The 13,572-nt window shown below is 38.7% G+C and overlaps 1 protein-coding gene across 6 annotated transcripts in view; it reads right to left on the reverse strand.

Annotated features, from left to right (window-relative positions):
- The window catches only part of TANC2 (tetratricopeptide repeat, ankyrin repeat and coiled-coil containing 2), a 511,647-nt gene that overhangs the window by 102,226 nt on the left and 395,849 nt on the right, over positions 1–13,572 (reverse strand). For all 6 annotated transcript variants that reach the window (XM_020997389.2, XM_020997396.2, XM_020997393.2 and 3 more), the window contains 2 exons: positions 7,486–7,767; positions 44–177 (listed from right to left, as the gene is read on the reverse strand). In XM_020997389.2, the coding sequence (XP_020853048.1) occupies positions 44–177; positions 7,486–7,767 (416 nt within the window). The remainder of the gene's footprint in view (positions 1–43; positions 178–7,485; positions 7,768–13,572) is intronic.

Consider the following 13,572-nt stretch of genomic DNA (forward strand, 5'->3'; position numbering starts at 1 on the left):
TTAATATTAAGAGAAGCCTTATGCCAGTGGAACCTTACTATACCTGTGAGGCAAGTCTCCTCATAGCTTCTTCTTGTCGTCTGCGCATTTCTGGAGTTCCTGGGCAGCTTCCACTGGTGATAGAGGAATGGGCAGAAGGTGGCTGAGTAAGTGGCAGCTCTCGGTTGGCATCCACATCTGGATTAAAGCAATGATAAATTGATGTGAGAAAGAACTGAGGTCTGAAGATTTTGAAATGGGCTTCACAATTGCTATAGTGGTTCACAGGACTGAGGGCTGACAGCTTAAGGGGATCTTGGGGCTCACCTATGGTCCTCACCTGGGGACTACAGGTTACAGATGAGGAAGCTATGGCCCAGAGATAATGAAATAATTTGACCAAGGTCACACAAACAGTAAGAGGCAAAGTGGGATCTGAACTTAGGTTCTGTACCCCTTAGTGAATGTTGAGTATATTATCTGCAAGGAATGTGACTGTACTGACAACAGAATGGCTGACACTGAGAACATCTGACCTGGATCAGGTGAAGCCAGACAGTTGGTTTTCTCACCTTTAGCTGGCTCTTGGTCAGCTGAGGGCTGGATTTCATACCATATATATCTGTTTCACTGTTCTCTTTTGTTGTGTTTTTAATTCTGTGGCTTTAAAGAATGCATATTACTCCAAGAAAATATGTGCAAAAGTTGAAACTATTAAAGAGTACACTTCAATTACTGTTAGAGATACTGAAGTCTCTGTTAGTATGAGGAAGTCAGGTCTTTCAAGGATCATTCCAGGCCAAAATAGAACAGGAACCATTGTACCAACGCACAAAGGAAAGATCATTTGAAAATTAAAAATAACAACAAGAACTGAAAACTATTGTTATGAAATAGCCCAATAAATCCTCAGAAAATAAGCTGAGCTCTTCAGAGGAAAGTGGCACATAGATCACTGATTCTTCTGCAGTGAGGCAGAGTCTTCTTGAAGTTGGAAGAACAGTAAGAAGACCAGTAAAAAAAAAACAGCTGCTAATCATTGTTATGAAGAAAAAAATTGTTGTCATAGGTGAGACAATTCAAAGACTCAATGACTAAAGATGGAATAATGTGATTTTTACTGATGAAACTCACTTTTTCATTCAATGCCAACACCAAAACCATTTTCAAAAGTTGAAATGATTATAGAAGATCTGGGCATCTTCATCAGACAGAAAAAAAAAAAATCACTCACAAATGCTTTAAGAATGTTTTACTTTCAGTAGGCCTAGAAGTCTTGTACTTGAGGGAATGATGAACGTTAACAAATATACTGACATACTGAGAAAATAATTATACTAGAATTATAGAAATTCCCAGAGATGCAATACTGCAAAATGAATACTACAATATGGTCATATGCAATATGCCACACATGCCAACAAAGGTTAAGAATTTTATCCATGAGATATATAAATAAATATGCTTCAATACTCTGAAAACTCACTTTATTAAAATCACATTGAAAATCCAAGGTCTATAACGAAGACTAGACTTGGAAAAAAAAGACTGTTACTCAGAGATACACTTAATATCCAATATAATAAAAGTGTAATTTCATTCAGAATTTTAAAATGTGTCAAAATCTTGTGGACTCAATGCCAAAATTGTGTAAAACAATTTACTATAGCAAAAGAGGACATATTATACTTTAAAAACTTTTAAAGATGCAAAAAGCTATAAAATTTTATTATGTAAGTCAATAAATTTAATTATTTTACTTCATCCTAAGTGATTCACACTTCCCTGTACATAAATATGTACAACACTTTAAAAGTGGATGCCAACATAACTGTCTCTGGCGTCCAGTACCGTGGAAATGAAGGCAGAGCAAGGGGATAGAGCTGCCTACTTCTCTCGTTTGTCTGATCTGCTCCCTTCCTCTTGAGATTCAATTCAGTTCAGCAAGCTTTTTTTCATTGCCTACTACCAGGTGGGTAAGTAAGTGGCTCAGGCCCCTAGAGAGTACTTTTAGAGACTTTGGAAATAGAGGAAAAAGCTTCGGTACTTTGGGATTCCATCTGCAATGGTGGAGACAGCACAGGTCTTGGAAGTCAGAAGACCTGTTTGTCTTCTGGCTCTGACACTTGCCCAGATATGATATATGTGACCTTGGGCAAATCACAACCTGAGATGGTTTTCAATCTGTAAAATGGGATTAATCATAATTTCACTACCTCTATCATAAGACTGGTATATAGATAGTGCTATATGTAAGTTATTATTATTGGTGACAAACTGTGATGCCATTCTAGAAGGTGGAAATGATGTGAGTTCAGGGACTGGTAGCCGCTGCTTCAACTCTGCTATCTTCTCCTTTCTCCCTTTAAGTCACCTAAAATGTGTGTATTATGGTTCTTGAACCCTCCTTGCTCTTGAATCTTAGAGACTGCTTCCCCTCTGCCCGGGGAGCTTGTGTCCAATTAAGCTGGAAGAGAACAATGAAAGCACAGAAGATGCAACAGTAAGTCAGCAGGTGGGAAGTGGGGGAAAATGGCATACCAAACTGCTGAGATGAGAGTGGGAGAGAGTAGGGGCTGTTCCCTCAGCAGCTGCATCCCTAATCCACCTCCTTTATTCTCCTACAAAGGGCACTGGCAGCTGTTAATAAATGTCAAGTTAAGCTAAGGAATACAATGGGGCTATTAATGGTGTGTGTGTGTGCTTGTTGGGGGTAGGGAACAGATATATAGTTCGGGCATCTTTAACTTATGTAAATATTATAGCCATATGTTAATGTCTGAGTAAGCTATAACATCATTTCCCACAAAATGTGCATGTGTGTGCATTCTTTGTGCAAAGAAGGGTGTGCTAGAGGTAAAGGAAAAGTGTAGGTGGGAAACAGGATGACAGCCCAGTGCCTGTCTTGGCAACTTCTCTGCTTTCTTGCCCCCTCCTTTGGCCTGCTCTGCAGGCCCAGGGAAATGACAGGAAGGGGGTGTCAGCTGAGGTGATGTGCCTATGGGGGAAGGAGAGAGCCAGCAGCTACAGTACCTAAGTTAATTCATATCTTCCACAGCAGCTCTGAAGATGGTGGAGGAGGCAAAGACAGAAGAATGAATGGTAAATGAGGCAGAGGTGTAAGCAGGGAGCTCCCAGCAGGGCAACTTTGGGAATTTCCATCCATTTCATTACCACAGTTGTATCACTGCTCTCAATGGCCAAGGGTGAGAATGTCCCATGGGTTTCTGAAAATACTTAGTTGGAAGATTATTCAAACACAAACCAATCTGAGCTTCACATCAGTCCCATTTTGCTAATACTCGGCTGGTTTTACACACACCATTCTTATTAAAAAATATTGTTGCTGACAGTAAAATATCAGGGACTATTTAACTCTTTTGGTAAAACTTATACCCAAAGATACTTTATATCCTCTCAAGGTCACATTCTTGCCTTATCTCTTTGGGTCCAATTGCATTGCTTTATGTGGCAAAAAACAAAACAAAACTGTAATTTGGACAAGAACAGGAATTATTCTAAAAAGATCTCTAAGATACAGGAAACAGTTGTGGGCAGGATACTCTGATTAGTGTTTTCCATATACTCTGCCCCAAAGATGCTTTCTCAAGATAGAAAATCAAGGTGAATCTAAGTGTTTTTGCGATGTCCCAAAAAAGGAGACTCTTAATTCATCCTATAAGAGTGTTGCAGTGTTCTGGGAAATGCACAAGAGAAAAGATTCTGAATGCTGAGGGTCAAGAGATTTTTCTCATTGGATTTCACCAACCAGAAGCCCAGCTTCTATTGCATTGTTTGATTTTGATTTCGGAAGCATATTAGGCTGTTTCTCCCTTAGGCTCATGCAGATCTACTTGCTGATTCTTGGTCATGCAGGATCCAAAGTTATATACTAGCAGTGTTCTGGTTTTCCTTCCAACCCACTCAAAATGTTACATTTTTTGACTAGTCATACAAAAATGATTTAGTATTATGGATATTTAAACATCGAAAGAAAGATGACCAAATAGGGACATGAAATTACTTTTGGCAGAAGAAGCATGTTCATAGAATCAAAGAAAATAAAAGCACCTTGGAAATTAACTAACTCAACCCCCTCAACTTACATATGAGAAACCATTTTACACATAAGTGTGCAAATCAGTCTTGACTTCCAGTCCAGTACTCTTTCAATTACCTTGACTGTGTTTCCTTTTGAGACTAAATATCACCTTCCTATTTATGATAACAGATTCATGGTCCCTTGGTCCAACTTTTGGAAACACTGGAGGAAGCCAAAAAAGATAGTTCTGATGACCTAACTTTTTAGGCAAGATAATTTTCCCTTGTCTTGCTTCATTATTCTCCATGTTAGCCCTGGAAATTAACCCAGTAAAGGCTCCTCCAGTGAGTCATATTCATTTATGAGTTTTATCCTTTAAAGTGATTATACACACACACACACACACACACACACACACACACACACAGTCCCAAAAGTTTTAAGCCTTTTGGGACGTGTGTGTGTGTGTGTGTGTGTGTGTGTGTGTGTGGTTATGTCTCACCGAACTGGTCTTTCTGATCCATTTCTGCACAACTAATTGGAACTACTGTTATGTTTATGTTTGATATAGTTAAGATAGTTGAAAATCCCTGACTTACCAGTTTTCCATGTGCTACTTGATTTTAAATTTCTTTCATCAGTATAACTTATGGGGTGGATGGGTTGGCTTTGTGGAATAGTGTGTATTGGGTCCTTCCTGTCCTAAATTGGCAGTGGAAGGTGTCACTGTTGAATCCCATGTCAGTGTTGTCTAGAAAAGTGGTTTTGTTTTTCTACTTGTGCTTGTCTGGGTTAGTGTGGCACATATATTATTACTAAAGGCCAAATATGGATAAATGTCTATGAAAAGGGAGCACGGTTTAACAAATTCATCAATGAAAGGTTCTTTGCAGAATTCTACTAACACAGAATAGTAGTTATAACTATAATTGTGCATGTGGGATATAGAAAGAGTGCTGGATTTAGGTTTCCTGTACTTTGCTAATGAAACTTATTGTGGAATTAGATGTAGAGTGTAGTTTAACTATATAGCACATATACAACCAGGAAATTGATTTTTATTTCTTTTTTTAAACTGCTGAGAAAAGAAAGACCTGGAGAAACACTGAAATGCAAGGAAAGTGACTGAAAGGCTCTAAATCACAACATAAAGAGTGAACTTCCAAGTGGCAAATTGGGAGATCATAACCTCTTTCTAGGAAGAATTGTGGAATATTCTTCTCTAGAAAACTTCTGAAAATTACTCTCTGAAATTGATTTCTAAAATGACTAGACCAATTCACAGCTCCACTAACAGTACATTAATGAGTCTGTTTTCTTGTAGCCTCTCCAATATTTCTCAATTTTCTTTTTGTCAACTTTGCCCATCTGATGGATGAATTGGGAACATAAGAGTTGCTTTAATTTGCATTTTTCTAATCATATTGTTGCAAGGTTTTTTTTTGATGAGGGAGAAAAAGTCAATTTTTGTTAATTGAAAAAATAAACTTAATAAAAGGAAAGAAGGCAGTTGTGTTGTTTCTCTGATTTAGTACTGGCATTCTGGATATATGTAATTACTTTTAATGTCTTTGTATCCATTCAATACACATGAAAATTATATATACACACACATATCTATATCACAGATGTAAATTCAGACAACTACTAGAAAATCTGTTTATCTATGTTTCCCTTATAATTTTTTCAGTCAATGACAATCATTACCATCTCATTCTATTATAGTCATTACTGGCTACAAGTAAAAGAGAATATATCTGAATATCACAAGGATTTGTGAATTGTAAATGTTTTACATTTCCATGGCATCCTCATTCAGTTTTTTCACACAATAATAACTTTGTTTCTGTGGGGCCTTAAGGTTTACAGAAATACTTTTCTCATAATAAGTTTGTGAAACACACAATGCAAGCTTAATGATCCCCATATTATAGATGAGCAAAATGAGACCCAGAGTAACTTGTCCTTTGATATACAATGACATGTTGAAGCCAAGATGAGAACCAACTCTAAGATGATGAGACTCTAGATCGAATTTTCTTTCTCACACACATAATATCACACATGTAAAAACAGTTGTATTGATTAGTCCATGAAGACATTTGCCCAAATTTGGCCTTTAGCCATGATGTATATATCACACTAGGCCAGACAAAAAAAATCACCTTTCTAGACAATACTGACATGGGACCCCCCTTTAACAGAAACAGTTCCCACTATCATTTTGGACAGGACAAACCCTACACAAATGGACCCATTACTCTACATTCTGCTAACCTATCCACCCCACAGGTCATACTGAGAAATTTAAAACCAGCAGCACATGGAAAATTGGTAAGTCAAGGATTTTCAATCATCTTAACTGTGTCAAATGTAACAGTTGTTTCAATTAGTTGTACAGAAATGTACCAGAAAGATCAATCAGCTCAGTGAGATATATTTATATCTCTAACTACACATATATAGTAGGCATGGCCTTAGTCATTTTAAAGGGTAAAACTCTTATAAAAATGAGTATGACCTTTCCTGGGTTAATTTTCTGAGTTGCTAACATGGGGGATACCAAAGTAAGGCAGGAGTGGTGGGGAAGGAGGGAAGTGGTATCTGGACCTGCTCAGAGGACTGGCTATTCTGCCTTCCTCCAGGGTTTCTAAAGGTTGTCATTGTATCTCTGTTTTTCTCATACTCTGGCTGTGCCAGGCTGGAGGGGAGAAGAATGAATACAGAAGAAAGAATAGCAATTTTTCAAAAGGGAAGCAGAATAAAATTTCAAGGATGATGGCCAGTCCTGAGCAATGCAACACTTCATGTCAATAGCCAGGAAATGAAGGCAATAAACAGATTGTACTGTTGTGTTACATGCAGAGATAAGATCTCAGACTGAGTAAAGGTTTCAATAACAAGGAAGCAGAAAGAAAAACAGAGGTGTGAAAAGGCTCTGTGGGCAACTGCTATACTCTTTATCCAAAGTTCAGAATGCAACCAGCAGGATAAGGACATAGGCAGGTTTTTCAGTTGCAATTAGACTAAATGTGGGAGGTTATTTTATACTACTAAGAAGCTGGCATCAGAGGAAGAGTACCTGGGTGTGTATCTCAGCTCTGCTTCCACTTGTATGACCTAGGAAATATCACTCTACTTCTCCAGGCCTCGGTTTTTGCATCTTTAAAATGAAAGGGCTGGACAAGCTGAATTTCAGCATTTCCCTTCTGGCTCTCTAGCCATGAGCCTGTGATCCTAGGACTAAGATACAATCACCATGGGCAGGAGCACCTCAGCCATGGAGGACTGTTGGACATATAGGTTAAATGTAAACTGAACACAAAATTCTCTCTGTTCATTCTGGATTAAGGGTGTTCTTACAGAGGTCAGATTTCACAGATGAAACGAGAAGGACACACATACTAGTATATGGATGATAAGAATGCTGCACAGCATAGAGTTCTGCACACAAAAGTACATACGTTTAGGAGAAGCATGTGGACTGTCTGAGGCAATCTGTCTCATCCGTGTACCATGGCAACTGAGGGCCACCAGCCTGGAGATGATAGCAGTTTTGCCAAATCCAATGTTTCCAACAATCACTACTCCCTGGTTCACGCTGGCATTTTCACTCTGTAGTTGAGCATCTATTTCATGGAAAACCCAGTCTCGGCCAACAAATACAGACTCTGTGGTAATGCTGGGCACTTCGAAGAGCAGTGGCTTCAGGGAGATGTCTGGAGGTCTATAAGGCGCAAACCTCACTAGAAGGAAGAATCATAGAACACAGGGCTTAGGGTAAATGGTAAACATGGAAAGAGATACAAAATGTGTGATACTTCAAGAAAAAGTCATAATTTTGTTTTGTCTAACTATTCCAGAAGATTTAAGATGGAGGTTTTCTTGTTTTGTTTAAATCAAACACTGAACTAAAGGCAGGTGGGACTGAAACCATCCAATGCTACAGCTGATAGCAAAATATAATCAAGAAATAAGAATGATTTACTTTGGGAATCTTGGAAACATTGCTTGCTATGAGAACTGTCACACAATATCTACAAGGGGAGATGCCTTTAGTCTACAATAGGACTATTTTTGGATTTTTTTCAGTTGGACTCAAGCATGCTTTCTTTCCATATAACATATGCCAAACACTTAGAACATCTGACCTTTTTGCTTGGGCACTTGTTTCCTTTAGGCCCAAAGGATGTATGGAAACATTTGTTGCTTCAAATGACTGTTTGTGAGCAAAGTGGTCATTGAGGCTTTTACATTGAGGGCAAAACAAAGAGGATATTAAAAACTGTTATGGAATACAATTATTTTTTATCAAACTGCAATGAATTTAAAAACAAACTCATAGTTGCTCTGATTGTGCATGGCTTTAAACCACTGGCACTGTCAGCTGTCATAGTCTGCAGGACCTCACTGTGTTTGGCCTGGTGGAAGGGTTATTGGTGGGCAGAGAGTGGAAATGTGAGGTCTTCTTCACTGTGTGTAAAGTATGTTTGCACCTGAGCCCAGGCAGTCAGTTACATTCCTTTCAACTTTTTTTTCCACTATTACTAACGTCACAAACATGCATTCGAGTCAAGACATCTCATCAGTTTCTGTCAAGATCATTTTTTTTTATCCATATGGTACCTATAAGGTAAAGAGCCAAGAATATATCACATTTCCAACAGATCCAGGAAGGTGAAAAAGAGTTGCAACCTGGGATGAATAAATCAAACCTTACTTCAACACTATTTATCTAGCTGGTTCCTGATGGAGTTTCATACCATCTAGGACTTTACCTATGTAAGCATCTTGCCATTTCCCTGCCTCCCATTCTCCTACCCCTGTCCCAATCACCACCTCCTGTTCAGGGAATAATAATTAAAACATTATCAAGAACAATACTTATGGACAATACTTGAGATTCTGAGCTGTGGGCTAACCAGATCAAAACTCCCTTACCTGGCTATTTCCTTATATATACACACATCAGTCTTTTTCCTTCCAGGCCCCTACCCAACTCTTCCTTTATGTACTGAAGAAACTTTGTTCTATTTTAAGCAGACTTCCTTTCACATAAAACCTCTTCCTCTTATGCTCCTTTCAGCTTCCTGAAGTCAGAGAGACCTGACACTTCCCTGAAGACATTGACTGCATATCCCTGGTCACCACGTCCAACACTCCTCCTTTGTTTTTCTTTGCCTGAGCAGGGGACTGAACATCATTCTTGAGTTGGATATGTCTAAGTCTGGAGGCAACCTTGTGGATTCTAGAGGTCTCAGGGCCAATGAGTGGAGCTAAGTAGCAGCATGGAAACTTCTGAACTGGAAAAGTCAGCCAGCAACAAGAGGAGGAGCCCAAGCCATCATCCTGGTTTGCCTGAAGATATGGATTTTGAGGGACATAGGTTAGAGCTGAAGTAAAATGTAAAATGACTAATCAGCAGTCCTGCACAGTTTCATATTTAGATGAGGTCTGAGTATCAGCCTTCCAAAAGATCTGAACAGAAGTTGTTACTGAGTTCTGTTTTAAGTTCTTTCATCAATGTATGCTGTGAGTCTTTTGTGTCTTTTAGTATTTCATGTGTGTAAATAAATGCTTGATATGTATTTTACATTAAGTATAGTTATCTTTAGCCCCTCACCCAGACATGATCCACAATCTGAACTGGAAGTAAACTGCTCCAAGACACAGGGGTGGAAGTTTAACAAGCCGTGGAAAAAATGAATGAGAAAAGAGAGTGTTTCCTCCCATTCTCATTAGAGGCTGGGCTCCTCCAGGATTCCAATCAGGAACATGTGCTTGGGTTCACAGTAAAGGTGTGGGTATGATGCCCAACCACCTGGACCCCAAAGTGATTACCTAATATTAGAGATGCATTTCCTATGAGTTTTGTTGCTACTGCTAAGAGAATTAGGCTTCTAAGCAAGACAAGTAGATCAGTTTCGAGACAGTCTTATTGTTAACTCTAGAGTCAGTCACATTCTTAGGAAAGATAGTTCACTGGTCCTGAAAACAAGAGGCTTTTGTTGAGTTGCATCAGAAACATACAAAATCAGCTGCAGATTTTTATTGAAGTTCCACAGTTTTATGTATTTTTCAATCGAACAGTATTTTCATGACTCTTCTCTTTACCTTCCATGATATTTTCACTCTAAGAAAGGAATACAAGAGTAATTGTTCAACAGTTCCTTCTCTCAGTTGTTGCCAATGGCAAATCAGAAAGCTACTTATTTCACTTAATCTGAAGTATTCTGCAACACGGCCTACTTAGAGAGGCTTCTGCCAGCATCTGGTTTGCCCTCTTTCAAAGAAAAAAAAAAGAGTGTGGGTTGGGGAAATTATATAGGAAACCTATTTTCTTGACTTTAATTTTAAAAAAATATTATTTGTGGAAAATGTGTGTGGAGGGAAACATATGAACAGATAACATGTACATTAATGCAAAGACTAACAAAATAATTAGCAAATTCATGAACCGATTTCTGTTTCTAGTTTTATTCTTGAGTCTGTTCATTAAAGTAATATTTGTCTTGATTACAGCTGTTAGAGTTTAAAGTTGTTTGTTGACCTTAGCTCCTATGTAATATAAAGGGGGATTGGTCAATGGAGGCCCAGCCTTTATGAACTGGTGCAGTGAGCTTGGCTTGATGAAATTCCCACTCTGAAGCCTGCATAGGTTGTAGTTTCCTCTACTTACCAAGTAGTAAGAAAAAGCCCTCTTCAACTGGCTGCCTAGCTGGGACTGAAGATGCACATGAAAGATTTCCAGGATGGTACCTCAGATCCCTCCTAGTTGAGATGGAAGAAAGACCTACTGTCAGCCTCTGGGTGGGCCTTCTAATCCAAGTTGACATGTGGCCTGTATCTACATGGGTACCTACATTCTTTGCCTTTTGATGTTAGTTCTTTCCTATTTTCAGGGGAAGGAATATTGGACACAGCTATAACCTCATGAGCTTTGAAGGTCACAAGAACAGAGTCCACTGATGGGAAGGAATCCTTGCTCGAGACTACCAGCCAAGACAGGTGAGGCATTAGCACGCCCCCAGGAGGAAGAGCTAGCCCCATTAGATGCTGCTTATCACACATTTCAAGGAGTGACTGACCCAGTGGTATCTGCAGGTGTGCGCTGGATCCAGCTCTTGAGCCAAATGTTCAATTTTCAGTGTGATAATTTGCTCCTCAGAAAATGACAAATGCTATAAATCAAGGCTTCATTTATTATTTTGTTGACTGCCTAATCAACAAGGATTCATAACAAAATCCTTTGCTTTTCAACTTAAGAAACAGATAGAGAAAACGTCAATAATGCACATTAAACTTTAAAGTGTGTCCTGTGTGCATTTTTGCCCCTAAAGAGCCAGTTATTAAAAATTTGCTAGCACACTGCTGGGTCTTTGGGAAGTGAAATTGGTGGGGCAAATTATAAATGTTAAATTTGAGCCTACTCTCCCAGGGACTAAAGTGATATAGGGTAAAGTGGTGCCCTTTGGCATTGAGAGGAAATATTTGTATTTCTGCTCTTGCCGTGTCTTCTTAGTAAATATACCTTTTTGTAAAAGCTAATTTGTATTAATTGGTTAAATGATATTCATGGCTCAATCCCCTCCCAATATCAGCTGCCAGTTACCATTTGTGTATTCCTTACATTGATATCCTCCAGTATCAGTGATTAGTGCCCCAATATCATCACTCTCTGCAATCTATGGTGGGAAGCATCTTGGCTGGGCTAGCTACTGCTCCTTGGGGCTGTGTTAGTGTCTCATATGTCTTGGCTGGTAGAAAACTCTAGAAGGGACTTCTATCAATGGACTTCTGCTCCTCCAACCTTCCAGATCTCACAAGGTCATAGTTGTCTCCAACACTCCTTTGCCTAAAAATAGGAAAGAACCAACACAAAAGAGGCAAAGAACAGAGGTGCCATGTATAAACAGGCTACGTGTCAACCTCAGTGGGGAAATGCCAAAGTCCATCTCTCTACCCAGAAGATTACAGTATGTCTTCTTCCCATCTCAGCCAAAAAAGGAAAGACTTGAGTTGCCACCCTGGGAGTCTTTTGTATACTTGTTCAGCTCCAGTTTGGCAACCAGAGAGTTCCCTTTTCTTACTACTTGGTAAACAAAGGAAACTGTCAAAGAATACCTGTGTGAACTCTAGAGTCCATGTGAGGATTGCATCAGGTTGGGCACACTGCACTTGTTCATAAAGACTGGATTATCACTCCCCAGTCCCTCTTTATACTATTAAAAAATACTTCTGAAATATTTAAGATGGAAACTCTTACCAATACAATTATCCCTGGTAACAAATATAAACAGAAGCAGAATCCATAATTTTATTAAATGTTCCTCTCTGTTGAGGACATTTATTTTGGATTGAGTCTTTAGCCACATAAGACATTCTTGAAATAACCTTTAACAATCTCTAATGATTTTATAAGCTGTAAGTCTGGACCAGATAAGGCTGGACAATCAGAAAAGGAAATAGAGAAAAATGGGCATAAGGAAGGTGTTATGATTTAGAATTATGGAGCAACAAGGCTGGAGCTGGACAGAAATTTAAGTTGACAGAGTTTATTGATAGTGGTCCTCCCCCTACCCCCATGGCAGCTAAACAAGAAGTCAAAATGTTCTTGTTGCCATACTATTGGTAAAGTAGTTAAGAAGAGACTTCTAGTTCCATTCCTGAATTTTAAGTCCAACATGTAATTTTCTTTTCTTAGTAATAGTCATGTAGAGACAACTAGTGATGACAAACAGACCAAGTGTTGCACAGGTACCAACATCTAAAAAAAGCCTTGAGGGAAGGCTTCTAAGAGGATGCTGAGTCAATTTTCTCAGGATTATCTACGAGAGACCATGGACAAGAATTCTATAGGATGAGATGTGGATAAGTTGTGGTACAGAGGGAATATGTACCTGAAACCACAGATATACTGAAGTATATTGATCTGAACAATATTATACCCTCAACTCAGGCTAGCATCATGGAAGTTGAGCAGGCAACCTTCTTTTCTTGGAAGCTTCACTAAAGACAGGTTAACAGACATATGGATAGAGAGATGGCAGCTCTGAGAATCTGTCTACTCAACAGTTCTGCTTTGCTTCAGATTTATACTCCAGGCCCAATGTTGGACCAATTCTTTCTTCAAATATAATTAGTAATGTGTATCGTTTGTGTGTACACATATATGTATATTTCAAAGAATATGTAAATCAAGTATATACAAATATATACGTACATATACATACACACACACATATATAAATTTATATACAAACACACACACACACACACACACACACACACACACACACACATTTTCCCCTAGCCTTCATTCTGCTGTCCAGGGAGTTACTTATCAGGACTCCAACAAAAAAATTTTAGACTGTTTTTTCTACTTTCATTTTAAATCTGGTGCTTGGGAACTTTATCAACCAGAAAATAGTGTTAATAAAAACATGGCCTTCACATTTCTAAGAATGTGCTTTATATTGTCATTAGGATCTGAAATCCTGCGTGAAGCAGCTGAGGGTAGATTAGTGCCATGTGATCCTTTTGAAAAGGCC

Source organism: Phascolarctos cinereus, unplaced genomic scaffold (genome assembly GCF_003287225.1).
Source record: "Phascolarctos cinereus isolate Bilbo 61053 unplaced genomic scaffold, phaCin_HiC Scaffold_5;HRSCAF=322, whole genome shotgun sequence".
NCBI lineage: Eukaryota > Metazoa > Chordata > Mammalia > Diprotodontia > Phascolarctidae > Phascolarctos > Phascolarctos cinereus.